General features: G+C 38.5%; 1 protein-coding gene and 1 long non-coding RNA gene across 6 annotated transcripts in view; one reads left to right on the forward strand and one right to left on the reverse strand.

Annotated features, from left to right (window-relative positions):
- Rabgap1l (RAB GTPase activating protein 1 like) overlaps nucleotides 1-26,715 on the reverse strand; it is a 589,856-nt gene that overhangs the window by 152,644 nt on the left and 410,497 nt on the right. For all 5 annotated transcript variants that reach the window (XM_052737345.1, XM_052737344.1, XM_052737348.1 and 2 more), the window contains one exon: nucleotides 19,344-19,385. In XM_052737345.1, the coding sequence (XP_052593305.1) occupies nucleotides 19,344-19,385 (42 nt within the window). The remainder of the gene's footprint in view (nucleotides 1-19,343; nucleotides 19,386-26,715) is intronic.
- Nucleotides 1-26,715, forward strand: part of LOC128109861 (uncharacterized) — a 62,662-nt gene that overhangs the window by 12,209 nt on the left and 23,738 nt on the right. The gene's annotated exons all lie outside the window — the stretch shown is intronic.

Consider the following 26,715-nt stretch of genomic DNA (forward strand, 5'->3'; position numbering starts at 1 on the left):
AGAAACTCTGAAATCACCTGAGGGAACAAAAGGGATAATCTTTAGGACACTGGTTTGGACAAGGATTTTTTTTTTTTAATGGCCTCATATATAGGCAACAGACCAAAAACTGACAAAGGATATCCTATCAAGTTAAAATGCTTCTGAACAACAAAAGAAAGAATCAAGAGAGAAAGGAGAGCCTACAGAAGGGAAAAACAAATACTATGAAACTATCTGACAGGGATTAATCTCCAGGATACATAAAGAACAAATACAACTCAACATCAATAAAACCAAATAATTCAATTAAAGATGGGCAAATGGCATAAATAGACATTTATCATAAGAACACATATAAACAGCCAAAGATATATGGAAAAGTTCGACATCACTAGTCACTGGGGAAATAAAAATCAGGCCACAGTAAGATGTCACCTTACCAGTTAAAATGGAAAGTATGAAACAGACAAAAATAAACAATAATTAAGATTGCTTGCTGTTCTTTCAGAAGACTGGAGTTCCCATCGCAACACTCATGCTGGATAGCACACAGCTTCATGTAACACCAGTTCTAGGTGATCTGAAGCCCTTTTCTAGCCTCCAAATGCCCCTGTATTCATGTACACACACTTCTAGACACTGAGTTTAAAGTTAAAAATAAATCATTTAAAAATGTAACAAATGATGGTGCAGCTGTGGAAAAAGTGGAACTGTTGGCAGAAATGTAAATCTGTGTGTCCATTATGGGAAACACTATGCAGGGTCTCAAAAACAAAAACTTAACTAAAAATAGAACTACCATATGATCCAGTATTGGTATATAGTCAAAAGAATAGAAATCTGCATGCTGAAGAGACATCTGCACTACAATGTTTTTTGTAGAACTGTTCACAGTAGTTAAGAGATGGCATCAACCTAGGGGTATATCAAATGATGAGTATCTGAAGAAAATGTCACACACACACACATACATACACACACCTCCAATATAATATTTGGCCCTAAAAAACGAATTCTATCATCTACAGCAATGTGATTGAAGTACTGGAGGCTATGAAGTAAGTCAAGCACAGATTGACAAATACGACATGTCCTCATGTATATATAGAAGCCAAAGTACTATTCTCAAAGGAGTTGAGAATAGAATATCAGAACCAAAGTGAGGCCTGGTGGCATATGCATGCCTGTGACCCCAGCACTTGGGAGGTGGAGATAGGTGGATTAGGAATTTAATGTCAGAAGTCTGGGCTTCATAAACATATACACATGAACAAATAAAATAAATCTGTTTTAAGAAAGTATTTAAGCTTCAGCAATCTAAAATTCCTTTTAGTTTAGGGTTCTCATAGGCACAAGAATATTAATAAATTCATGTTTTTATCCTGTTAATGTCAATTTTCCATTTATTTCAAAAGACTCAGTGGATTTCCCTACACTTGCAAAAATCAATCAGTGTTATCTCCACAGCATCCTTTGCTAGAGTTCACACATGGCTTGTCTCATGAAGATTCATGTGCTAAAGCTTAGTCTGCACTAAAACCACAGAACATTTAAGAGGTGAGACATAACTGAGTCCTGGGTCCCTCGTCTCAGGAGGATTGAAACTGGTTTTGGGGGATGAATTGTGACTGCAGTAGTGCATTGGTTCCAGCTACAATGGGCTGTCATAAAGTGTACTCAGTTGTCTTGGCTCACTTTCTTCTGTGTTCTATCTCACCTGTCCAATTCCTACTTTTCAGCTATGTTGTGACCTCACCAAGGCAGCCAGAATGACTGCACTATGCTCTTTGAACCCTCCAGCTACCATAATTATCATTCACTCCACTTTCAAATTATTCAGTCTTAGATATTGTGTTACTGTGACACAGATGGACTAGGATACCTTTCATTCCTCACTTTATCTTGGCCTTCTAAATCATCTACAAGTTTTGCCATTCCTATTTTCAAAAAGTATCTTGAATCATCCCTCTTTTTCCATATTCATAGTTATTACCTTAGCCCAAGAGAGCATTATTTTCTGTTTGGTGTGCTGAAATAAGATCTTAACTAGTGTGGTGGTTTAAAAGAAAATTGCCCCCAAAAAGAGTGATACTATTAGGATATGTGGCCTTGTTGGAGTAGGTGTGGTCTTATTGGACAAAGTGTGTCACTGTGGAGGAGGGCTTTGAGGTCTCATAAATGCTCAAGATACCACCCAGTGTCTCAGACTACTTCCTGTTGCCTGCAAGATGTAGGACTCTCAGCTACCTCTCCAGCACCATATCTGCCTGCATGCCACCATGTCCTACCATGATGATAATGTACAGAACTCTGAACTATAAGCAGCAAATCCAATTAAATGTTTTCCTTTATAAGAACTGCTGTGGCGGATCTCTGTGAGTTCGAGGCCACCCTGGTCTACACAGTGAGATCCAGGACAGGCACCAAAACTACACAGAGAAACTCTGTCTCGAAAAACCAAAAAAACAAAAACAAAACAAAACAAAACCAAAAACAACAACAACAACAAAAAGTTGTCATGGTATCACTAGAAACCTAAGATGACTAGATTCCATGTTTCTATGGTCATCCTTTTCAATCTACATTCTATACACCAGCACTGCTCAATCAAAATGATGTCCTAAACCCCAAACTCAGGTAAAACTTGTACTTGCTTAAAACTTATAATGGTTTTCTGCTGAATCTAAACATACACACCATACTTTGCTTATATATTCTTAAAGACTTGGCTTCTGACCACAATTCTTCTCTCCTACTTCTTACTAGGTCACTAAATGCCAGCCACACTGGCCTTCTTAAACATATAAAACCTTTCCCACCTCAGAGCTTGGTACTTATTATTGCCTTGGCCTTTATATAATTAGCTTTAGAGTCCTATTCAGCTTCAATGTTGCTTGGCTAAGAGAGGCCTTCTCTTACCTACTGGAGGATAGCAACCCAGTAAATTTTCTTGTATTAGTTCATGACATTCATCACTACTCATGACTTTCTCTTCTTTCTTACATATTATCTCTCTGCCTATAGAATACTGGGCTATCAGTGAGGTTCCAGTAGAAAGAAGGGACATTGATGGTGCACACCTATAATTCCAGCACTCAGGATACAGAGGCAGGCAGATCTCTGTGAGTTTGAGGCCAGCCTGGTCTACAGAGCCAGTTCTGGTACAGCCAAAGTTGTTATACAGAGAAACCGTCTTGAAAAGCCAAAAAAACAAAACAAACAAAAAACCACTTTCTGGCACAATAATGGAAGAGAGGAACATATATGACTAAGATTCTTGCCTTAGCAGATTCTAGTCATTGACTTATTTTTACTTTTAAAGTATTATAAGTTCACATGGTCTTTGAACTTTTTTCTTTTAGCACAAAAGAATCAACTAAAATGATCCCTTGACATTCATAAATTTAGTATTTATTGTTCTACTCTCCCTCAGACACTCCACAGGGAAATAACACTGTAAACTGTGGGTTTACTTGGAAATGAATTGAGTTATTTCTGTGTAGCAGATGGTGAGTATGCTTCAATTATAGTTTCTGCCCTTTGCAATTACTAAATGTTCTTATGGCAAGGCAGTTACTTTATTTTAATTTCATAAATAAAGAAACTGAGTTAAAAAGTCATAGCAATATAAAGAAACAGAAAACTTAAAAGTATTTTGAAATGTATCCTTCTTGAATGTTTTTTGTTTGTTTGTTTGTTTTCCTCCCTGGAATCCATGTTTACACACACTAAATAACTTAGTTGACCTAACTCAATTAAGTGCACTGATTCTTTGAGAATGTAACAACTGATACCAAATAGTACACTTCCCAAAAGGCTATTATTAACCTTATAACCATCATAAGGACTAGCCACTGAAAAATGAAAAGACCAATTTAGACATAGAAATAGCCGAGTCACTGTGGGTTTTGGTAGAGAACAGAAATGTTTCTAAATTTAACAATAAAGCTACCATAAGGTTGCTGTTTAAAGTGTTCTGTGAGCTTTGGATAACACATGCTACTATCAATTAGTTTAGGAAAGAAAAGGAAATCAACCACATAAAACCCTTAGAAGCAGCTCTTAGACTAAGATAGTAAGAGAGGAATAAATGAATTCAAGAGTTGTAGTCTGCATCAGCAATGGCCCTGTGGCTGGTGGTAGGACCTTTGAGAAGTGGAGCCTAGTCTCTTTCAGTCACTGGTTATATGACCTTGAAGAGGGTCCCTTCTCTTGCTCTCTTTTGCACCTTGGTCTCTTGCTTTGCTACTATGCTACACAGTCCTGCTAGGTTCTACAGAGCACTCTGCTGGAAAGGCAATGGGGTCTCAGAGCATCTGCCACCATTGCTCAGCTCATGGTCTGCACAAAAGTGGAGAAGTGGTACAGATGCACATGCATGACACAGAGAGCATGTGAATGTAAGAGTTCATTAGCTCCCACGGAGCTCAGCTGGCCCTGAGCATTACTTTTTTTAGTTCTCCAAAGACTAGAGACAGCTTTACTGTTTTTGCTCTGAAATTAAAACAAATTATCATCCAAGCAAAAATAGTGTGGAGAAAGAACTTTGATTTCTTCTCTTTAACTTGTAGTTGCCTATATAAAATAAAATACCAAGTCCAGATTACTGTAATTATACTTGTAATTCCTTTATTGAAATTTATTGAAATTGTTGATTCTACTTTGGTAGTTGAATGATAAACTAGCCTTAACCTAAGGACAAAACTTAATTCTCTACACTGAAATCACTGAGAGGGCAATACTGTACTTAGAAATACTATGACATATTCTCAAGCTCCAAAATATAAAATAAGATAGCAATTGTGGAGGCCCAAATTACTAAGGGTCAGAGAATCTGAGCTTGCGTTACCCAGCAGGGCTGCATAAGGAGATGATTTGGTCATGGGCATGTTTACCAGGTGTTTGGAAGGGTCTACACTTTCTTGGCTGTATGTTGTGCTTTGATCTTGCAAGAAGGAGGTCTTTTGCCTCTCCCTTTAGCATATTATAAAAAGCCCTTTTGAATAAACGAAGAGGCTGTTGGGTATTGACTCAGTCCCTCCTGAAGCTATCCTGTGTTTCTTTCTTCTTGTTGTCTAGGTCTTTCTTTCTATCTGATATTTTCTTATCCCTCTCTCCTCTACCTAAGAACCCTTCGAAAGGTGGGAATAGGTCAGAGCTGGTCTCCCACAGACTCCCACAAGGAATGTCTGAAGAGCTTATGTAGACAATGAGAACACAATAGGTCATATCTGAAATATATCACTTTCCATCATTTCATGATTAAGGGAGAGTCACTTACAATTTAAAGATTAAGAAGAAATGGTTGGTGGCTTCCTTTCCAATGCTGATCCTTTAAAATGCAGCCAGTTCAATCAGTAAAGAATATGCAGAACTTCCCAGGCAGCAAGGCAGAATTTTAAAAGGAATTTAACTGTTTCTGAGTGCTATGATCTGTAATATTCAAATCAGTTCTCCAAGGAAGGTAATTTGGGAAAGATGCTATGCGTAGGCAAGATTTAGCAGTCCAAAGACAAGTCAAAAGATGTGTCCAGATTGAGAACATAGCTCAAATGGTGGGGTAAGTGTCTAGCATGTACAAAGGTCTGAGTTGATCCTCCATATCACTTACAGCAGGCTAGGTGGTGAATCAGAAATTCAAGTCATCTTCAGCTACATTTGAAGTTGGAGGCTAGCCTAGGGTGAATAAGAACCTGTCTCAACAACAACAAAATATAGTGACCAAACCTCTTGGCCTCAATTAGCTCCAACTTCTGGCCACAGTTTGCCCTCAATGCTCTCACAGCTGAGTGGTCAGCAAGCCCCAGCTGGCAAGAGTTCATCTCATTTCTTTTCTCCTCTCCCTTAGGTTCTTCATCTAGCATAGCATCTACTGCTGCTCCTGGTATCAGGTTGCTGCACAGAACATTCATCTACACAGGGGCCTCTGAGCTGCCCCTCCTCTTTGGTTCTTCTTGGCCACAAATTGCTAGCTCTCTTCTTCCTCATATTTTTTCTTTTGAAGCTACTTGGCATTTGGGTTGAGGACAATTCTCCACATATTTTAATTTTTGTTTCTTTTTTATGTAGTTTTTATTTTGTTTTCTTTCTTTCTCTTTTTTTGCTTTTTGTTTTGTTTTGAGACAGGGTTTCTCTGTGTTAACAGCTCTGGCTGTCCTGGAACTTACTCTGTAAACCAGGCTGGCCTCGAACTCACAGAGATCCACCTGCCTCTGCCTCCCAAGTGCTGGGATCAAAGCTGTGCACCATTACCACCACCTGGCTAATTTTGAACTTTTCTTCAATGCTCAATTATCTCTTGTCCTTGTCTATGGAGTCTGCTATTTCCTGCTCACGTTAAATATTCAGTTTCATCAGAAACTGGTTAAAGATACTCTGATGAGTAATCCAGTGGTTTTCACTGTTGGTAATAGCACAGCTCCAAATCCCAGGTGGTTGTTCTTAACTGGAACTTTAATGTAATTCTGTGGCTCCTTGTTCATAGGACTCTAAGCCCTTTAGAGCACCCCATTGTTTATAACACAGACATACAGGTTACCAAAACCCTGTGGTTTTGAAGTAATTAAATAGAGCCTTGGAATGTCTCCATTGGAGGAAGTGTCTGTGTGTGTGTGAATGAAGCAGGTCACAGATACTGAATGGTTAGTGCAACAGACTGACAGATTGTAATTATTCTCTAAGAAAATGTGCTCCTCCTGCTGCACAGATTAGAATTGTAGCAGGGCATATGACTGCTGAGGAACAGACTATTTCTTAGCTCTTCCATAGTTGTGTGGCCATCAACAAAACTTTTGTTCAATGAATGTAAATAGAAGTGTAATATGTAATTTATTTGCTTAAAAGAAGCTTCCTGTTCTCCACTACTCTCTGCTCCTCTCCTCTTCCTGGGAATACGATGTGGACGTAGGAATGACCTAGCTTTAACTTGCACATGAAGACAATGCCCCTAGGAGGCTGTGGAAACACACACACACACACACACACAGAGAGAGAGAGAGAGAGAGAGAGAGAGAGAGAGAGAGAGAGAGAGAGAGAGAGAGAGAGAGAGGGAGGGAGGGAGGGAGGGAGGGAGGGAGGGGGAGGGAGGGACAGAGGGAGAGAATGCACTGGAATCTGAAAGATGGCAGGGAGTGGGACATCTACCTTTTAGGCAAATCCTCTGCACTGGGATCTGGGAGAGGAACATTCTATCTATTGAAACTACCTTTTTATAGTTCCTCCCTCATGTACCTCTTTATCTTTTGAAATAGAAATTAAAAATATACCTCTCAATGTTATAAATGCTACAGATGAATGATTTTGCTCTAAATTAATTTAACTTTCCTCAAACTAAATTCTTACAGTCAAAGAAAAGCAAGAGGAGAGAAACGGCCAGACACAGTATTAGTCGCTATATTTCTAGTAAAAAGGAGAGTATTTAAGTCTTTTTCAACATGTGCAAACTGAGTATCAAATAAATTTATGTTTCAGTTACATTTTTTCTGACTGGTTTATACCATTGTGATGACAGCAATTAATTCTCAAAGCAACTCATCAAACTGTCAACACCTTAATGAACAGAATTAGTCTATTTCATGTTGAAAAGCAATACTAGCAACTCACACAGATAAAAAGTGTCATAAGAACTTATTGAGCAGTGACAGCCTCTGACAAAAGGCTTCTGATAATATCTCCCTATGATGAGCTCACACACAGTGGCTGGTTGCCGTAAAATGGAGTTTGACTACAGCATTCCATGCCATTCAGAATGACTTCATACATCTGAAAGACGATGAAAGAACACTGATTTAGCCAAACTCAGGAATCAATTATTATTCTAGCTAGTCAAGAGCAGAGAATATTTTAATTTTATGATCATTTATGGCAGTGAGTTCAGCAGTCTAAATTCAATTATTTGTTCATATAATGTCTCTGGATTTTCTACCTCTGTCCTATTCAACCAGTAACATTTTAAAAAAATTAGGACAACTATCTTAAACACACAGTCTTTAAATAATTTCACTAAAAAGCTTTCTTTTTACTTGTCGTACCAAAGCAATACTTGTGAAACAGAGACTGATTTTACTACAATCTAAAAATCCCCTGCTGTACAAGATGAAAAAGCAGGGAACTCTGACTGAGAGTTACTAGGTGTGACTAGCATGTGGGTTATAAAAAGTCCCTTCTTTGCACAGTATCTGTAAGGTTTAAAACATGCATACATACCACAGCTTAAGGGCAGCAAACACTCACTCCACAGGGAGCGAGAACCAACTGGGACTCTGTTGCATCACTTGCCTACATGGATGACTTGAGCCAAAGGTCCTAAGCAGTGAGTCCGTGCACTATAACAGTAATAAACTTGCCTAGATTAAGGGCTACACATTATGCTAAGTGAAGGGAACAAATGCTGTCATTACACTTATATCAGGTTCCTACAACAGTAAAATTTGTAAGACTGAACATAGAGTAGTGGTTGGGAGGACAATGAGAAGTAAACAGCTTCTGGTGGGGACGATGAAGAAGTCTGGAGATGGTTGTTATTATTGTATAATAATGGGAACACCTTCAAATATACAAGCTGCACAGCTGAAAATGGTTAAAATGGTGAATTTTATGTTGTATGTATTTCACTATAACAAAGAGAAAAAAGTTAAAGATCATGAAGATTATTTCAAAAGTTCTTAACACAGCATCTGATACATTTCAGGGACATAGTAAAAGACAAGTGCCTTGCTATTATTTATAAATTTCTTAAAAGGGTATTTATGGCCAGGCAGTGGTGGTGCACACCCTTAATCCAGGCACTCAGGAGGCAGAGGCATGTGGATCTCTGATAGTTTGAGGCCAGCCTGGTCTACAGAGTGAGTTTCAGGACAGCCAAGGCTACACAGAGAAATCCTGTCTCAAAAAATTAAAAAAAAAAAAAAAGGCATTTAAGTGCACCTCACAACTTATAAATGTTATACAGTTACATTATTATTACACAGTTAGGGCTTTGGTTAGACGTGGTCAGTGATCAATAAGTTTTCATGACTCTTTATCTGTGTGGGTTGCTAGCATTGATATTCAGCAGAAAATAGACTAATTTTGCTCACTAAAGTGTTGATGATTTGATGATTCACTTTGAGAATCCATTGATATTACAGTAGTAAAATCAGTCAAAAAATTTTATAACAGAAGTCAGCTGTTTTTCTGCATAGCTTCAAAATATTACTTAAATATGTATAAATATGATAGGATGAACATAGTCCAGAGGTGTGCACTAGAAATACCACAGCATACTAGTAACACTCAAACATGCTTCTAAAATGGATTTCAAGGTAGACTAGAAACTACTATTATTCACCTTTAAATACAATAAATAGAATATTCTCCTAATTTTATATTATCCTGTCACTAAACAAAGATTTATTTTACTTTAATTATGTATAGGCGTGTGGGTGTGTGTATGTGAGCACAGGTGCTGAGGTATCAGATCCCCTGGAGCTGGAGTTACAGGTGGTTGTGAACTCCGTGATGTGGGTGAGGAGAACTAAATTCAACTTCTCTGCAAGAACAGTATGCACTCATAAACTGCTGAGCCATCTCTCGAGCCCCTGTGCCAATTTCTTAAGTAATATATACACATAAATTTAGTCAAGCACCTTAACAAATGTCATAATTTTAAGATGATTGTCATCTATTCATTAAATGATTAAGCTGTATGAGACATATACAAACATATACACACGTATGTACTCAAATCTACATGCATAGATGTATATATACACATGCACAAACACACATATGTGTGTAGCACAGATTGAGATAGTATCTATGAAAGAAATTTAGAGCCTTGCAAACTGTATTTTCTTGTGCCTTCATTTTGTAAAGGAGTAAATTGTCAGAAGGTTATCTAGTTTGATTAATATCTAGTTTCAGGGACTAGAGAGATGGCTCAGGAGTTCAGAGCATTTGCTGCTCTTACAGAGGGCCTGGGTTCAATTCCCAGCACCCACATAGTAGCTTAAAGACATTCACAACCCTAGTTCCAGAGATTCAGTGCCATTTCCTGCCTTCTATGGGCACTGTATACATGCAGTGCACAGACATATGTGTATCCAAAATGTTCATACACATAAAATAAAATCTTTTAAAAAAATCTAGTGCTGTGGGATGGTCTGTATGGCAAATGTGTTGCTGATTGGTCAATAAATAAATCACTGATTGGCCAGTGGCCAGGCAGGAAGTATAGGCGGGACAAGGAGGAGAATAAAGCTGGGAAGTGGAAGGCTGAGTCAGAGAGACGCTGCCAGCCGCCACGATGACAAACAGCATGTGAAGATGCTGGTAAGCCATGAGTCATGTGGCAAGGTATAAATTTATAGAAATGGATTAATTTAAGCTGTAAGAACAGTTAGCAAGAAGCCTGCCACGGCCATACAGTTTGTAACCAATATAAGTCTCTGTGTTTACTTGGTTGGGTCTAAGCGGCTGTGGGACTGGCAGGTGAGAGAGATTTGCCCTGACTGTGGGCCAGGCAGGAAAACTTTAGCTACAATCTAGCTTCAGGTGAAAATGCACAAACAGTCCTTTGCTTTGGTCTTTAGAACTTCACAGCAAAGGACTCAGGCTAGATAGTTTCACTAACAACTTATTTATTTTTATACATTTTACTTAAATTAGCTTAAAAATAGTACATTTCCATATGTGATTTTCATATTTCCCTTCGTTGGTTCTTTTCACTCTCCATCAGTCCGTCCTCTTCCCTGCTGTGCTATTTGGCCCTGCACTCTCCCCACCCACTGTGATCTATTGTCTTCCTCGTGTTCTCCCTTAAGTCCTCCCTGTTACTTTTCCCACTCTAATGGGCCCCTTTCTATTTCTTGGCGTCTACTTATTTACCTTCTCTTGGATATACATATCTAACAGATAAAGGCTGGGCTCTTCATATAAGAGAAAACATACATTCTGGGTGGTGGTGGCGCACGCCTTTAATCCCAGCACTCAGGAGGCAGAGGCAGGTATATCTCTGTGAGTTCAAGGCCAGCCTGGTCTACAGAGCGAGTTCCAGGACAGCCTGGGCTATACAGAGAAACCCTGTCTCGAAAAACAAAAACAAAACAAAGAGAGAACATATGGTATTTGTCTTTCTGAGTCTGAATTATCTGAGTGAATATAGTATTTTCCATTTCCATTCATTTTCCTGAAATTTTCATAACTTCAATTTCCTTTAAGGCTGAATAAAATTCCATTGTATTTACATACCATATTTTCATAATCCATTCTGTTGATGGACATCTAACCTATTTCATTTCCTAGCTACTATGAAGGCAGCAATGATAAACAAGGATGTGCACATATCTCTGTAATAGGATGTAGAGTCCTTTGAGTATATGCCCAGGAGTGGCATTGCGAGGACACAGTAGTTTTAGTTTTAGTTTTTTTGAGTAGCCTTCACACTGATTTCCATAATGGCTGCAACAGTGGATATAGGTTATTCTTTCCCCATATCCTCCCAGCATTTGTTACTACTTTAAAAAAAAATCTTTTGTATATATTTTATTTTATGAAATCTTGTATGCATGTATGTGCAGTGCATATATGCCTAATGCCCTTGGAAATCAGAAGAGGGAGTTGGACCCCCTGGAACTGTAGTTAAGGATGGCTATGAACCACCATGTGGGTACTGTGAGCTGAATCTGGATCTTCTGGCAGAGCAGCCTGTGCTCTGACTGCTGAGCCATCTTTCCTGCTCCTCATTTGTTTTCTTGATGATGGGCATTCTGACTGGGATGGAATGGAATCTCAAAGTAGTTTTAATTTTAATTTCCCTGATGGCTAGAGATGCTGAATACTTATTCAACATTTGAATTTCTCCTTTTGTGAACATCTGCATGCTGCTAGCTCTGCCTAAAATTCTCTGTTCTTGCTGGGCGGGCGGTGGTGGCGCACGCCTTTAATCCCAGCAGAGGCAGAGGCAGAGGCAGAGGCAGGCAGGTCTCTGTGAGTTTGAGTCCCGCTTGGTCTACAGAGTGAGTTCCAGGAAAGGTACAAAGTTATACAGAGAAACCCTGTCTCAGAAAACAAAAAACAAACAAAAATTCTCTGTTCTGAGTTTAGTTATGATCTTTAAAAAATTTTTCCTAGTTTTCCCAGAATAAAGCTAGCACTCCATCTTTAGGTTGCCAAACCTCCCCCATTTTTACTTTTTTGAGGCAGAGTCTTGATATGTAGCCCTAGTGGCCTGTAACTCATATATAGATCAGGTTGGAGTGCTGGGATTAAAGAAGTATGCCATTATGCCTGGCCCCAAAGTTCCTTAAAAGACAGGACAATTTTAATTGTACACTCACTAGCCTTTCCTACTACAACCATGGCAACTTTAGGATATCAAATATTATCTCTATTTCTCCTCACCATGCACACATAACCCAGGACCTGGAAAAAAAAAAAAAAAAAAAAAAAAAAAAACCAGGCCAAACTACTGTGACAGGAAGTGAGGCAAGAAAGATGGGATCAAGAACATGGATGGGAAGCTGGCCATGGAATGAACGCTGAACATATCCATACTAAAAGGCAGAAGGAAACAAAGCAGTGGAGGATAAAGATGAAGAAAGATTTTTTAAGTAAAGGGGTTGAAAACTTGCGTGAATTTATGCTGAGAACGTACTTTGCTCACAAAAATGGGGCAAGGAGGTTTTATTCTGTTTCTGCCAAATGATCTCATATTTCTTATGGTACTATGAGATCAAATTAATTACTGGATGCTTGGGACAATGACATGCTTACTAAACTTGATTCCTGGCACTTTAGACTGCCTCCTGAGAGATAAACAATGAAAGATTGCCTCAATAAACTTAAAATAAGATTTGATATGTACAATGCACTGTGATAATGGACTCCCCGCCGCCAATATAGATCCCTACTTCATAAAATGCATTATTTCTGGAACAAAATTACCTGAGCATTCTACAGTAAGCAGAAATCCTGTATATGTATTTATTGGTTTGTTTTAGCATTAATCTATCATAAAACAGAGGATACATTAGACTAACATAAAAAAAAAACCAAACAGTTCAAATAAAGAGAGATGTTGGAATGAGTTTCACAAATGCAACACAAAACAGAGGAAGGGCCAAGGCCACATAACTTGGTGCTGTGCTGTTAAAGCATCCCCACATCTATGAGTAGAGCTCTACTGCCACCAGCAGGAGAGCCAGTGCTCCTTCAGCAATGAAAAAAACCCTTCCTACAAGCAGAAACCACTGCAAATCTGAGAGGACCAGTTTCCTCTCCAACTCCAGGTCTTTCCACTTCTAACTTGAAAGCAGATTGAAAAAACCACATCTGAACCTTCAGTTTTTCTTATTCTCCCATCTTTGAGCACAGAAACAAGAACTGTGAACTCAAAAGTGCTGTGTCAAATGCTAAGGAGACCCAAAACTCACTGTCTAGTTTGAGCATGTTTTCCTCCCTAGTACATATGGCATTCAAACAAGGTCTTCCACAGCACAGGCAGAGCCTCAGGAACATGTCAGTCCTTCCCAAGGGCAGCAGAAAAGGAAGTGGAAATCATCTTTTGGAAAGTTGAAGGAATACTGAACTCATCAGCCCCGTGCTAAATAATTGGGGTGTGTGCTCCAACACCTCTCACAAACAGCTCCTAATTCTGGAATTCTTGGTTCTCTATTAAGCCCATTTTCTTTACTCCTCCTTTGGCCATATGAAGACACTAACAGAGAATGCTTTGTGCCTTATTGATATTGTTTGTGTCCAGAATGTCCTCCAAAGGAGCATATGCTAAAGGTTTGGTTGTCAGAGAGCACTATTGGACGGTTATAGTATTTTTAAGAGACAGAGTCTACTAGAGTATTTAGGACACCAAAGATCTGCAATTGAAGTAGACTGTGGGAACCTGCTCCCTTTCCTCTCCTTTTCCTCCCTGGCTCTGTGGGGAACAGTTTTGCTGTTATACGCTATGGCTGTGATATGATGCCTCAGCACAGGCTCAAAAGCAACAGGGCCAATCAGTCTTGGACTGGAACATGTGACATCATAATCAAAAATAAATTCTTTCTCTTTATAAGGTTGGTCATCTCAAGTATTTGGTATAATGCCTGGAGGCTGGCTGGTAGAAAATTGTTTCCAAGGGCCACTGCCATTCCTATATGATAGACAATGTGAGAAGCCTTTGGAATTAGTTTGCAGGAAAAATCTGGAAATTTTTGGAGAAGAGAGCTACAGAGAGTTAGAATGATGTGAGCAGAGCTTACTGAGTGACTCAAGTCAGGGTCTGAAAGACCAGAAAACTGATAGAAATGTGGGCAGTAAAAGTTTCAGTTTTATCAAACAGAAATGGGAATTCTCTTCCAAATCAGATAGAGGCCACACTTAGTTCCATTTTGTCCATGTCCTGATACTTTGTGGGAGGTAGACAATAAAGATTATCATGGTTTGGATATGAAGTATCCCCACAAAAGGTTCATGTAGAAGCCTGTGTTTTCACTGAGAAGAGACTAGAACATGACGTCTCTGACCATTAATTAATTAATGGATCGACCCATTGATGGATTTATACATAACTTGATGCTACTATTGGGACTATTAGTAGTAAGGTTACAGAAACATAGATCTATACTGTCATCCTCAGCTGCTCGGAGTTCCCCTAAGCTTTTAGGGATCTGAACTCAAGCCAAACTAGGATTTGTAATATTAATGTTGAGAATTTCAGGATTAGCCACTTTAAAACTAAGCAGAGTTGGAGACTTTATTAGAGGTATTTTAATACAGGCTTAGGTATGAGGGTTAGGAGGAAAAGAGGCGCTCTGGAAAGAAAGGTAATTACACTGATTCACATGGGTGTAGATAAAACATACCCATTTATGGGTACAGGCTTCACAAGAGTCACAATTAGCTATATATACCATTCTGGTGACTGTTGAGTTACATCTCAAAAGGCTGCTAAGAAATCCTCTTTATTCTCTTTTGAAAGTGAGATTATAGGGTTGCTTAGGAGATGCCTTGAAGAGTTATGGCAGGTTTACAGCTGGGAAGGGAGGCAGGCCTTAAGCAGTTGGTCATTGTGCTGGAATCCTTGTTGCTTTTACTGGGGAGAGGCTTCAACTGGACTCTGGGTGAGGAGCCCCATTCCCTTCTCATGTCACCAAAGTTTTTCTTTCCATCCTGCCTCAGAGAGCGGTGGAAATTCTCATCAGTGAGGCCTGCTTGGAAAAGTGGATTGGTTGGGACGGTATCTCCTGCAGAACCTGTCTCATCTTTTTCTTCTTTCTGGCCATTCTTGGGTGAGGAGACTTTGCCATGTGCTTAGACCACCAGGAAGCTTTACCTCACCGCAGTCTCAAAGCAAACTATCCAATCAACCTTGGAGGAAACTTCAATCTAAACTTGAAACTAAAATCATGAACCAAAATAAATTGTCCCTATTCAAAAAGTTTCTTTTATTACTTTTTATATGGTGGTGTGTGTGTGGGGCAACTTGTATGTATGACACAGCATGCTTGTAGAGGTCACAGAACAAGTTGCCAGAGTTGGTTCTCTCCTTCTACCATAGGTTCCTAGGGATTGAATCCAGGCCATCAGGCTTGGTGGCAATCAACTGATAAACTGTCATGTTTGCCTAAATTCTGCCTTCTAAAACAAGTTCCTCTCAAATATTTATCACCAAAAGCTAGCCATCACCAAAGTGGTGTATAGTGTCCTTGAGGGACATTCAAGGCGGCAAAACATTCAGACTGCTAATTTAGCCAGATTTATAGTGATAAATGGGAGGGAAAGGAGAAGAGTAGACTTTTTTTCTTTTTAATTTGCAGTTTAGTCAGAAGCAGAGGATGTGTAAAATGTGGGGCAAGGAATATGAAGTTGCTATAACATTAAAAAGCCAAGTGCTATAAGCCTGGACAAGAACATCTCAGCATTCTGCAAGAATCCCATCTGTCAAGGGCTCATGGATGTAGAAATAAAAATTTGATTCCAACACTTGAGATAAGATCTGGGGTGTCCTGTACAACCAAAGAACCTAGAGACTCACTTCCTATACTTAGCTGAAAGGCCAGTCACGGTTTAAGTGGGCCCAGGAATAGCTTATGTTGGCAGAAGACTTTGGCAACACCCAAGTAATGCTGGTTCTGTAGTCATGAAGAATGTAAGAACTGTGGGGTCATGGAGGCTTTCACTGAGATGTCAAAGGAGAGCCTGGGAGTGCAGGCAGTGTATTACAGGGAGAGAATCCCTGTAGGCAGTCCCTTCAAGGATGGAAGGTAAAGCTGCAGCAGAGACTCCAGGAAGGCAGAGAGGGCAGCAGTGAGCAGAACTCGCTGAGGAGAGTTGTAGGTAGAGAGCAGAGCCAGTCTGAGAGAGGCCCCATCAGCCAGGCTGCAGGATGGTGCTGCCATGTTTACAGCTGCTTACAGGCCACCAGTGTGGATCAACTAACAGAGATTTAAGCTTTAACGCAAGCTTTATTTGGTTTTCCTCTTACTTTGGGATGATTTCTGACTATTTTTCGATTCCTGCCTTTGGAATATAAATGTTTGTATGTGCCTGTCCACACTGTATCTTGGAAGCATGTAACTTTTGTTGTGACTTTTTCCTGTTAAGGCACTGAGAGTTTAGTTTGTTGCAGTCTAAGGAGGCTTTGGATTGGACTTTCAAACAGTGTTGGGGCAGTAAAGAGTTTGCAGACTCTTGGGTATGAACTGAATGCATCATTGGAGATGAAACTTGAAGGTGAATAGTCTGGCTCCAGTGTCCACATGATCTTAACTACTGTATGCATATGTGAGACCCTATCTCAAACAAACACACACAAACAAAACGAAAACACTGGTGATGTCAAGGGGAAAATGAACCCTAACATCCCATTGGTTAGGTGTATCAACTCAAGCAGTCATTCTGGGCATCAATATGAAAATTTTTCACAAACTAAAAATAGAACTTCCATACAATCCAGCTGTACCATTCTTAAGGGATATATACCTGAAGAAATCCAAGCCAGCACATTACAGACACTTGCACATCTATGTTTACAGTGACACTATTCACAATAGTCAAGATATATAATCAGTCTAGGTGCTCACCAACAGACAATAAAGAAAATGCAGTAAATACCCATGACAGATTTGTTGGCTATAAAGAATGGATTTATGTAATTTTCCAGAAAATAAATGGAACTGAAGGTCACCGTGCTAAGCAAAATGTGTCAAACACAGAAAGACAAATATTGCATATTTTCTTCCACATGACAAATGCAGCTGTTTAAAAAAAAGGACAGGAAAGAAAGGGGACTATTAGAGTAGAGGAAGGGAACAGTAGCATGGGGGAGGGAGGCAAGCATAGCTGGGTAAACCTGATCAAAGTACATTATGCACATATATAAAATACTACAAAGAATTCTATTATGGAGTTCAGTTAGTATGTACTAGTAGTAAATAAAAAAGAAAGCAACTAACTTGAGCTTTGTCATTATGAGATATAACATTTCAGACAACTTTAGGCACCTCTTCAGTTATCACCTGGGCTGTGCTTATGCTAGCACTCAGCTCAGAAGATGCAAAAGAAATCACTTCTAATACAGACAGGTTCTACTTCAAATTCAGTCAGGCTCAGAACTACTGAAAAGTTATCCAAGTTTTAACTTTTATATAAACAGATACACATTCCCTTTTTCTGGCATATGAGAAATGAGAAGTCAGTCATTATTGTGTATGGCTGAATGTTCCTTCCACCAGGTAGAATAATCAGATCGATGGCATTCACTTCAATGGAGTCCCATGTATTTTCCATCTCTGTGTGGAGTCAGTTTCAGGATTCATACAAGGTAGTTTCAAGCATAGATTCCCTCTTTACCAGTGGTTCCTCCTGTATCTTTGCTAACTAATTAGTCAATAGCTACAGTATTAAGCTGGTGCACAGTAAAGGTCCTATCTAGAGGGATAGCACTGGGTTACATAAAGACAAACTAAATATTAGGAAATGAGCTACCAATACACAGGAAAAAGACTTTTGGAAAGCATAAAATGCCTGAGAGTGAAAAGGAAAATTAGAAATTATAGAAAAAATTAGAACCTTGTTAGACTTCCTTGTACATACTTATGATTTGATGGTATTTTTAGTAATACTACTAAATAATAATACTTTCCCTGCCTTGTCATTATTAAGCTTTATTCTAGCCTTGCTGAGAGAGCATGTGATTAAGTTTTGATTTTATTTTAATATCAGGAAAAAATCAAAGTCAAGATCCACAATTTTATGAAGGGATTAGGTAAATATATGTATGCCATTTTATGAAAACCGTTTAAGTGGGGAACTGGAGAGCGGGCTCCAGGATTAAGAGCATCTGATCCAGTCATAAGGACCAGAGACATGACCATAATAATAACAGCTAATGTCAAGTAGGTAGCAAATATCTAGACAGTTACTAAGAAATTTAATATACAATATTATTTAATTATAATACCATAAATTAATTTTATTATTATCTCAAAACTGAAGTTCAAAGCACATAAACAGGCTGAAAACAGAACTGTCCAGGCCCAATGTCTGTGCTTTAACCACAAACTTATTAGGGAAAAGAAAGGCAATTTTCATCTTCAGTAGCAGAATGTCTTCTTTGGGTTCTTTTTTTTTTTAAACCAACTCTGTAACAAATGTCTTACTATTACTATACTGTTAGAGCTATATTGATATGTTGATATAAAATTCAGCAAGGTAATTATAATTGAATTCTAAAGTGTCATATATTTCCAGCTATCAGGGAAAGAACAAGAAATTGAAATGAAGTAGTTTCTTTTTTAGTATATTATAGAAGCTTTTAAATAATTCAATTATATGTTTAGGTGCCTCCAGGGATGTTATTATGATAAGAAGTATTTTTAGAAAAAAAATGGCTTAATTTTAACAGAAAGTAGGTTTCAACTTTGTCTCTTATTATACAGCTCTTATGAATGAAAGTATCTTTTATGTTTTTGGAGTAAGTGTTAGCAAGATGAAATGGCTTTTTAGAAAAACAAATACCAAATAAATGATAACTTACAAGGATGACAGGGAGAGGATCATACTTTCTCAGAGATGTCATCTTTCTATGTGCCAAGCAGACTTGTTTAGCATGATGGCTGTGCAACCCTGATGCCCTATGTTCAATCTTTAGATCTCACAGTGGAAGGAGAGAACTGACTCCTGAGGGATGTCCTCTCGCGCACGCGCACGCACACGCGCACACACACACACACACACACACACACACACACACACACACACGCTAACATACAAATAATAAAATATTTAAAGTCTAAATTGAGTCACAGGCTGCAAATGGAATGATTTTAGTACCAAGCAAAAGAAGTAACATATTTGATAACTTAAGATGAAAATGGACATACCTTTAGGAGAGCCAAGGCTACATGAAAGATTATGTTCAAACCCTGAAACAGAAAATAAGTAAATAAATAAAGTGAGTATCAACAGGATCACATCTCCTACCACTGTTTTATTGACTATTTTCCCAAGACTTCATACATTATTAACAAAACTCCAAATGTCTCTCATTTTTACTCATAATAGTTCTATGGTTGGATGTGAAATATGTGCTACAGGCCTAGCTGGCGGTGCTGTTTTAGTAGATAATGGGACCTGCTCCATGCAGGGCCTAGCCGGTAGGTGTAGGACAGAACATGAAGGTTCTAGGCCAGCTCCACTTCCAGCCAGAGAAAAAACTTCCAGTTTTTCTTCGCCTGCTTAAACTGAGTAAGTGGCCTTATACCCCTGCCGGCCCAGGTGTGGCTATGCCTTCCCTGCCTCGATGACACTGTCCCTTTCACTTCTTCCCTTAGCCTGCTGCTATCAGGTATTCTGTAGTAGTAGTAGTAGTAGTAGTAGTAGTAGTAGTAGTAGTAGTAGTAGTGCCAATATAAATACCAATTAAAACTTCTCAAAAGGCATTTTGTTCCTCTGAAATACTAAAATTCAAAGTTCTATTTAATACATAAAATTGGTCTTTTATAAAGACTTATTTTCTTCTATCCATTTATGGGTTATTTCTCCATGTGTGAGGCCTCTTTATTCTATCCATCTGTGACTTATTTCCCTATGTCTAAGGCTTGCAAAAATCAAGTTCCTTGATCAAGATGGAAAAATGATGGTGATTTTTAAAATTATTGACTGAATTTTCTAATCCTACTCTGGACTTCTGGGTGATATGGATATCCTGTCAGAGGCAGACAAAACAAGAGAGAAACTCTTGCTGAGTGGGTAGATCACACAAAAGAACCTGACCTCATCACATGGGATTCCCACTGTCTGCTTAGTGCTCACCTGGTGGGGAGGGATATTATTTGTGTAGTGTAAGTGGTAACCTGTAGTGTCTCTGAGGGACTTCCTCTGCCCATTTACATGAAAACCATATAAATTTTCATTAGAGATAAGTTCTGTGGAAGCCATACTGGAGCTAAAATTAAATTCTGGGCTCAGCCCAGTGACTCAAGAGTTGTTGCGCAACTAAATTCAAGAGATAAAGAATCTTATGTGCTCAAGATATCAGAAGCAGAAACAATGTCTCCAAAGAATGTGCTGGTTTCTTTCCATGCAAGCTTTCTTATGTGAAAAGAAAGATATTTCAGTTGAATTCTCTCATAAGCTCAGGCTCTGTTAATGCTCCCACTTCAGAGAATCTGCTGCTTTCTAGATGTGCACTGTGCCATGGCAAGTGTATACTACAAAGGATTTCTGATTTCTCTCTCCAAAATCAGAAGTTGTGATTAGGACTACATATCTAGTTTCTGTGATGATTAGGACTATATACTGAATGTCCTGTAATGATTAGGACTACATACCCAATGTCCTGTATTCATTAGAACTACATACCCAACATCCTGTAATAATTAGGACTAAATACCTAGTGTCCTGTAATTATTAGGACTAGATACCTAATGTCCTGTAATTATTAGGACTACATACCTAATGTCCTGTAATTATTAGGACTAGATACCTAATATCTTGTAATGATTATGGCTAGATACCTAGTGTCTTGTAATGATTAGGACTAGATACCAAGTGTCGTGTAATGATTATGACTACATACCTAGTGTACTGTAATGATTATGACTACATACCTAATGTCCTGTAATGATTAGGACTACATACCCAATGTCCTGTAATGATTATGACTACATACCTAGTGTCCTGTAATGATTATGACTACATACCTAGTGTACTGTAATGATTATGACTACATACCCAATGTCCTGTAATGACTAGGACTACATACCCAATGTCCTGTAATGATTATGACTACATACCTAGTGTCCTGTATGATTAGGACTAGACACCAAGTGTTTCTGTAATGATTATGAGTACATACCTAGTGTCCTATAATGATTACATCTAGATACCAAGTGTTACTGTAATGACATACTAAGCAACCTTCTACAGCCAGGTACCAAAATTACAAAAGAATGATGGGGAAAATGAATGATAAACACAAAATACTTGGCAGACTAAAATATAAACTATGAACCAAATATTTTGGTTTTGGCTTACTTGGTTAATTCCAAAATCAGAAGGTAAGTATAACTGGGATTAGAAACAAAAATAGATTGATATTACCCATCCAAAGAGATGATTCTAGACTAACTGTGATTTTAACTTACCAGTTAGAAAAAGAGAAGACTCTATCTCAGATTTTTTTAAATGTAGGCTAAAATTACAATTGTTTTCACAATCTAAATTTGTATTCTTACCAAGTTAACTAGCTACTGAATATCAGCCAAAGTTTGTATGCCAGCATAAAAAAAAAATAAATAAATAAAACAAAAAAAAATCTTGACACTATGCACCCCATCACAGCTACTAGGTCCAATGAACTCTCATAATTGAGAGCTTACCAACTGAGTGCTTGCCATTAGACTAAATCCAACATGTTCAGTCCACACTTAAAATTAAGTACCACTTCCATTTCTCTGGTTCCCTCAAATTCATAACACTTGAGTACTTTCTCTTACATCAGCCCCCACTCCTCCTCTCCTTCCCAAATCCTTTCAGGGTTTCACAGAAAACTCCACTGCATATTCAACCATCATGGCTGTTAGTCACAGCATCAATGTCAAACAATGGCCCTACCTCCCTGTTTTCACACAATAGGGAAATCTAACTGATTCTCATAATAACGTGGGCTATAATTCTCAGGTTTCAGAGTATGAATGTGACTAGCCCAAGCTTATATACATGTTTAGTAGCAGGATTAGATCAATTCCAGCCCAAGTTTCATGGTGTTTAATGGAACGACCTTTCACTGAATGGTGCAGGAATACACAGAGTACATGCTCACTTAGTGATCTACATTAGCCATCCTAATTCTTTATAGTTGACTCTTTCCCCCTACGTATTCAACTAGATTTATTTACAGAATCATCTTCATATTATGGTAAAACCTCTTTTCTTGAATTGTATTAAAACCAAACGTTGAAGCAACAAACCTATGAAAAACAAGAACAGAGAAATGTAAAAACCCCAAATCTTGAAATCTCTAACTAGCCAAAATAGCTCTAAAAAGCAAACAAGAGAAGTGGCATTCCCAGAATGTTTCCACTGCTCAGGAAGAAGTTATGTCTAGCAGTTTATTAGTAGGTATGGGAATAAGTCTCTGGAAATACCTCTTATCTTCAGAAACTCGACTTTTGCCCAGCCTTACAATCAAGTTAATATTATGCATTGACAGCATTTAAAACTTTGGGCTCAATCTGTTTCCCTACTGCTGCTCAGCCTGTTTTCATTTAACCTGCCTTTATAATGTACCAGTCTTACTGTGCCTTAGATACCACGTGTAATCCACTTTTCCAAGCTAAACTAAACTCACATCTTTAAACTATGTCCCCTTCGTTCCTCTGTGACTCTTCAATTCCCCTGACACAGTGCTGGGTGGGGGTGGCACACGCCTTTAATCCCAGCACTCGAGAGGCAGAGCCAGGTGGATCTCTGTGAGTTTGAGACCAGCCTGGGCTACAGAGTGAGATCCAGGACAGGCACCAAAACAACACAGAGAAACCCTGTCTCAAAAAAACAAAACAAAAAAAAAAAAACAAAAAAAAGAATATTGTAATCATTCTCTGGAAGCAGTGGGTTGAAAGAAAGCTTGAAAACAAATGTCCACTGTTTATGCAATATTCAATAAACAAGAACAGGGGATTATTAAGAGTAAAATCAAATAAATATGTTGTTATGACTACCTCTTAATTACAATATTAAGTCTAACTACTAGGTTTTACTATAAGAGCAAAATAATAAACAAGAGGATATAAGCTGGGCATAATGATACACAGCTTTTTTTTTTTTTTTTTAAAGATTTATTTATCAATTATGTATACAATGTTCTGCCTGCGTGTATGACTGCAGGCCAGAAGAGGGCACCAGATCTCATTACAGATGGTTGTGAGCCACCATGTGGTTGCTGGGAATTGAACTCAGGACCTCTGGAAGAACAGCCAGTGCTCTTAACCGCTGAGCCATCTCTCCAGCCCCAGATACACAGCTTTTATTGGGAGGCAGAGGGATATCTATGAGTTCAAGGCCAGTCTGGTCTACATAGCAAGTTCCAGGATAGCCAGATACATAGTGAGACTTTGTCTCGAAACAAAACAGATAAACAAAAAGAGTACACATACACGCATTAGTATTTAAACGTGCCAATATATGAGTTAATTACATGAAAAGCATATTCTTATTTCTCACACATCAATCCTAAACTTTTACAAAAAGAAATTATGATTTACAGAATGAGCTAGGAGTGGTAGTGCATTTACCAGAAATTAAGAGAATGAAGCAGGAGGATCATAAGGTCAAAGCCACCATTAATAATAACAAAGCATTATTTAAAAAAAATTTTATAGAAATCACTGAATTTTCTAGGGCTGCACAGTTCAAAAAACAGACCAAGCATGTTAACTTAAGCAAGATAATTATGAAAGTCATTCTCTATACCACTAAGTTAGAGAAAAAAGTGAGATACGAATATTACAGCTTAGATATCAAAAGACCCACAATCTATGTGATAAAGGTTTGCTTCCTTGGTGTGTGTGTGTGTGTGTGTGTGTGTGTGTGTGTGTGTGTGTGTGTGTGTGTGTCAGAACCCTTAAAGGTGGGGCTGAGTAGATTTCTTTAGGTCCCTGGGATGATGCCCTTAAACAGGATTATGGAACTCTGGCTCCCCCAACCCCCTTATACTTTCTGGCTATGAGGCAAGAGGTTTTGTTCTGATATCTTGCCATGAAGTGCTACTCACCATAGGTACAAAGAAATGGGATCATCTAATCACATAGTGAAACTTAATAAACTGTGAGTCAAAATAACCATTTTCTCTTTCAAATTGATTATTTAGGGTATGTGTTACAACAGTCTAAAGCTCAGAGTACAATTAAATGACTCCCTTATTTCAGTATTATTTAATGTATCCTCTAAATTCAAAGGATTAAAGTAATTCCTCCTGTTTAAATACAAGTAAAATTATAGAGCAGAAAGTAGAAATAGGTGCATTCTATCCAAACAAGATTCTATTATTTGTTTATTCTATTATTATTTTACAATGAAAACATTGAAACACAAAAAGTGGCTGACTGCTCTCAGGGATATGCGACAATAAAAACCCAGTGTGCTGCAGAAAGAAGGAGTCACCACTTTCATCTGGTGACAGTAGATTGAAATCAGCCTTGTGTACACGAAGAAATGGTTCCCTAGCTGGTCTGGACACTGATGTTTCATAATTCAGTCACAGTCTGACAACATCTCTGCCTTCAAGAACACCTACAACTAATTGCCCCAAAGTGAGTAAATTGCTGTAAAGTATAGATCATGGTGTTGTTGGGTAGGCTAACCACTGAGCAGTCACAATCCTTCATAAATAAAGGCTGCCAGTAGAGCACTCACTGAAGAAAGACTCAACATTTGGCTGTGATGAGCAGGCAACCATGGGTTCAGAAAAGCTGGCAGGTTGTGAGAGACGCTGTCAAAAACTATGCTGACAGCACTGAGGATAAATGCTGAAAAGATAATGTCAGAAGAGGGCCACATATGCATGAGCACCTCAGTCATTCGTCAGAATTAAAGTATATAAGCAGCATGTGGGAATGGAAAAGTTAACAAGGGAGTGCAAACTCAACAAATTTGTAGGGGCCAAAACACATGAATACCACAGACAGTAAGAGGAAGGGGTGCTGGTGCTCTGTTAAATCCAAAAAAAAGGATATACCACTCCAGGAAGGTATCCTGAACAAAGGAAACAGCAATGGCATGCAAAAAGCATATCAAGTGAGGGGCTATTTGGTATCTAGTAAATGCTAGCAATTACTATTAGGTCATGTATGTACTTAACATCTTCAGCACTTTATGGCTTTTTTTTCAATGAATTTTCCTCAACAAATCTATGGCATATTTGTTATTGTTACCATTTTTGAGCCAAGAAAATTCAATCTCAGAGACATCACATTGTTGCTAGCTCATAAAGCCAGAGACAGAGCTTAGGAGTGTCAGAATGACACAGGCCCATGGTGTTTTCATTAATTTCATCTCAGGTGCTTATTTAGTAAAACTTGAGTTAGGTATCTGTGGTGGCTTAATAACAGCCACAATTCTTTGACACTTCTCCCATTGAGTTGTAGGGTATTGTGACCTTCCTCTGAATCTGGGTAAGTGTGCCACTGCTCTGATGATAGAATATGGTAGGATAGAATATGAGTGATGCAAGGTTGGTCTCTGAGCCCTGGCTTTTAGGGACCAACTGATTCTCTGCCCATCTCTTAGAGTTGTCACTCTTGGAATTCAGTATCATATAAGAAGCACAAGAGCACTTAGACCTTCATGTTCTAAGAAGGTGAACAATGAGAGGGTATGGTGGATCAGACACTGTCACTGGTAAAGACCAATGATTACCAAGATGCTGATACATGAGAGAAGCCATCTTGGAAGTCAATTAGACTGGTCTAGTTCATGCCACATGGACCAAAATATAGTCATAACAGCTGAGCCTTTCCCAATGTGGTAGCTCATGAGAACATAAGCAAAATTAATAAGTGATTTTAATTTTTTAAAACATTCATTGAAATAATTTAAGAAAATATCTGAAAAAAGTTTCAAGAATCTCTGTATCCCTTTTACTAAGTTTTATCAAATGACAATATGTTACATAATCAGATCATACACTATGGTGATATTTTATTTGTACTGAAATGTGATTTTATTTGCATGTTAATAAATAAAATTGCCTGGGGTCAGAGCTAATAGCAAGCCATAGCAGAAACTGGGTGGTGGTGGTGCACGCCTTTAATCCCAGCTCTTGGGAGGCAGAGTTAGGTGGATCTCTTTGTGTTCAAGGATACAGCCAGCATGGAGACACATGCCTTTAATCTCAATACCAACCATAGAAGACCTGGAGGTCTGTACAGACAGGCAGTGACGAGGAGGTCATGTGATTGGGTTTACAACCAATGAGAAGGTAGAATAGAAAGTCTATAAAAAAGACAAACAGACAGAAAGTAGCTCTCTTGCTGAAGAGGACAACAGCAGCAGTGAAAGGTAAGCTCTGACCTCTTGGGCTTTCATCTCTGCATTGGCTCTGTGTTTCTTATTTAATAAAACGGTTACTTCTACAATACACAATGAACCAAACCAGGAAATAAGGAGGAAAGATTTGTCAAATGCCCCACAAATGTCTTTTTCCTGATCTAGGATATAACTCTGGGCCACACTTTGAAATTCGATGTCCAATCT

Source organism: Peromyscus californicus, unplaced genomic scaffold (genome assembly GCF_007827085.1).
Source record: "Peromyscus californicus insignis strain IS unplaced genomic scaffold, ASM782708v3 Scaffold_14__1_contigs__length_90479793_seg_2, whole genome shotgun sequence".
NCBI classification, from domain to species: Eukaryota; Metazoa; Chordata; class Mammalia; order Rodentia; family Cricetidae; genus Peromyscus; species Peromyscus californicus.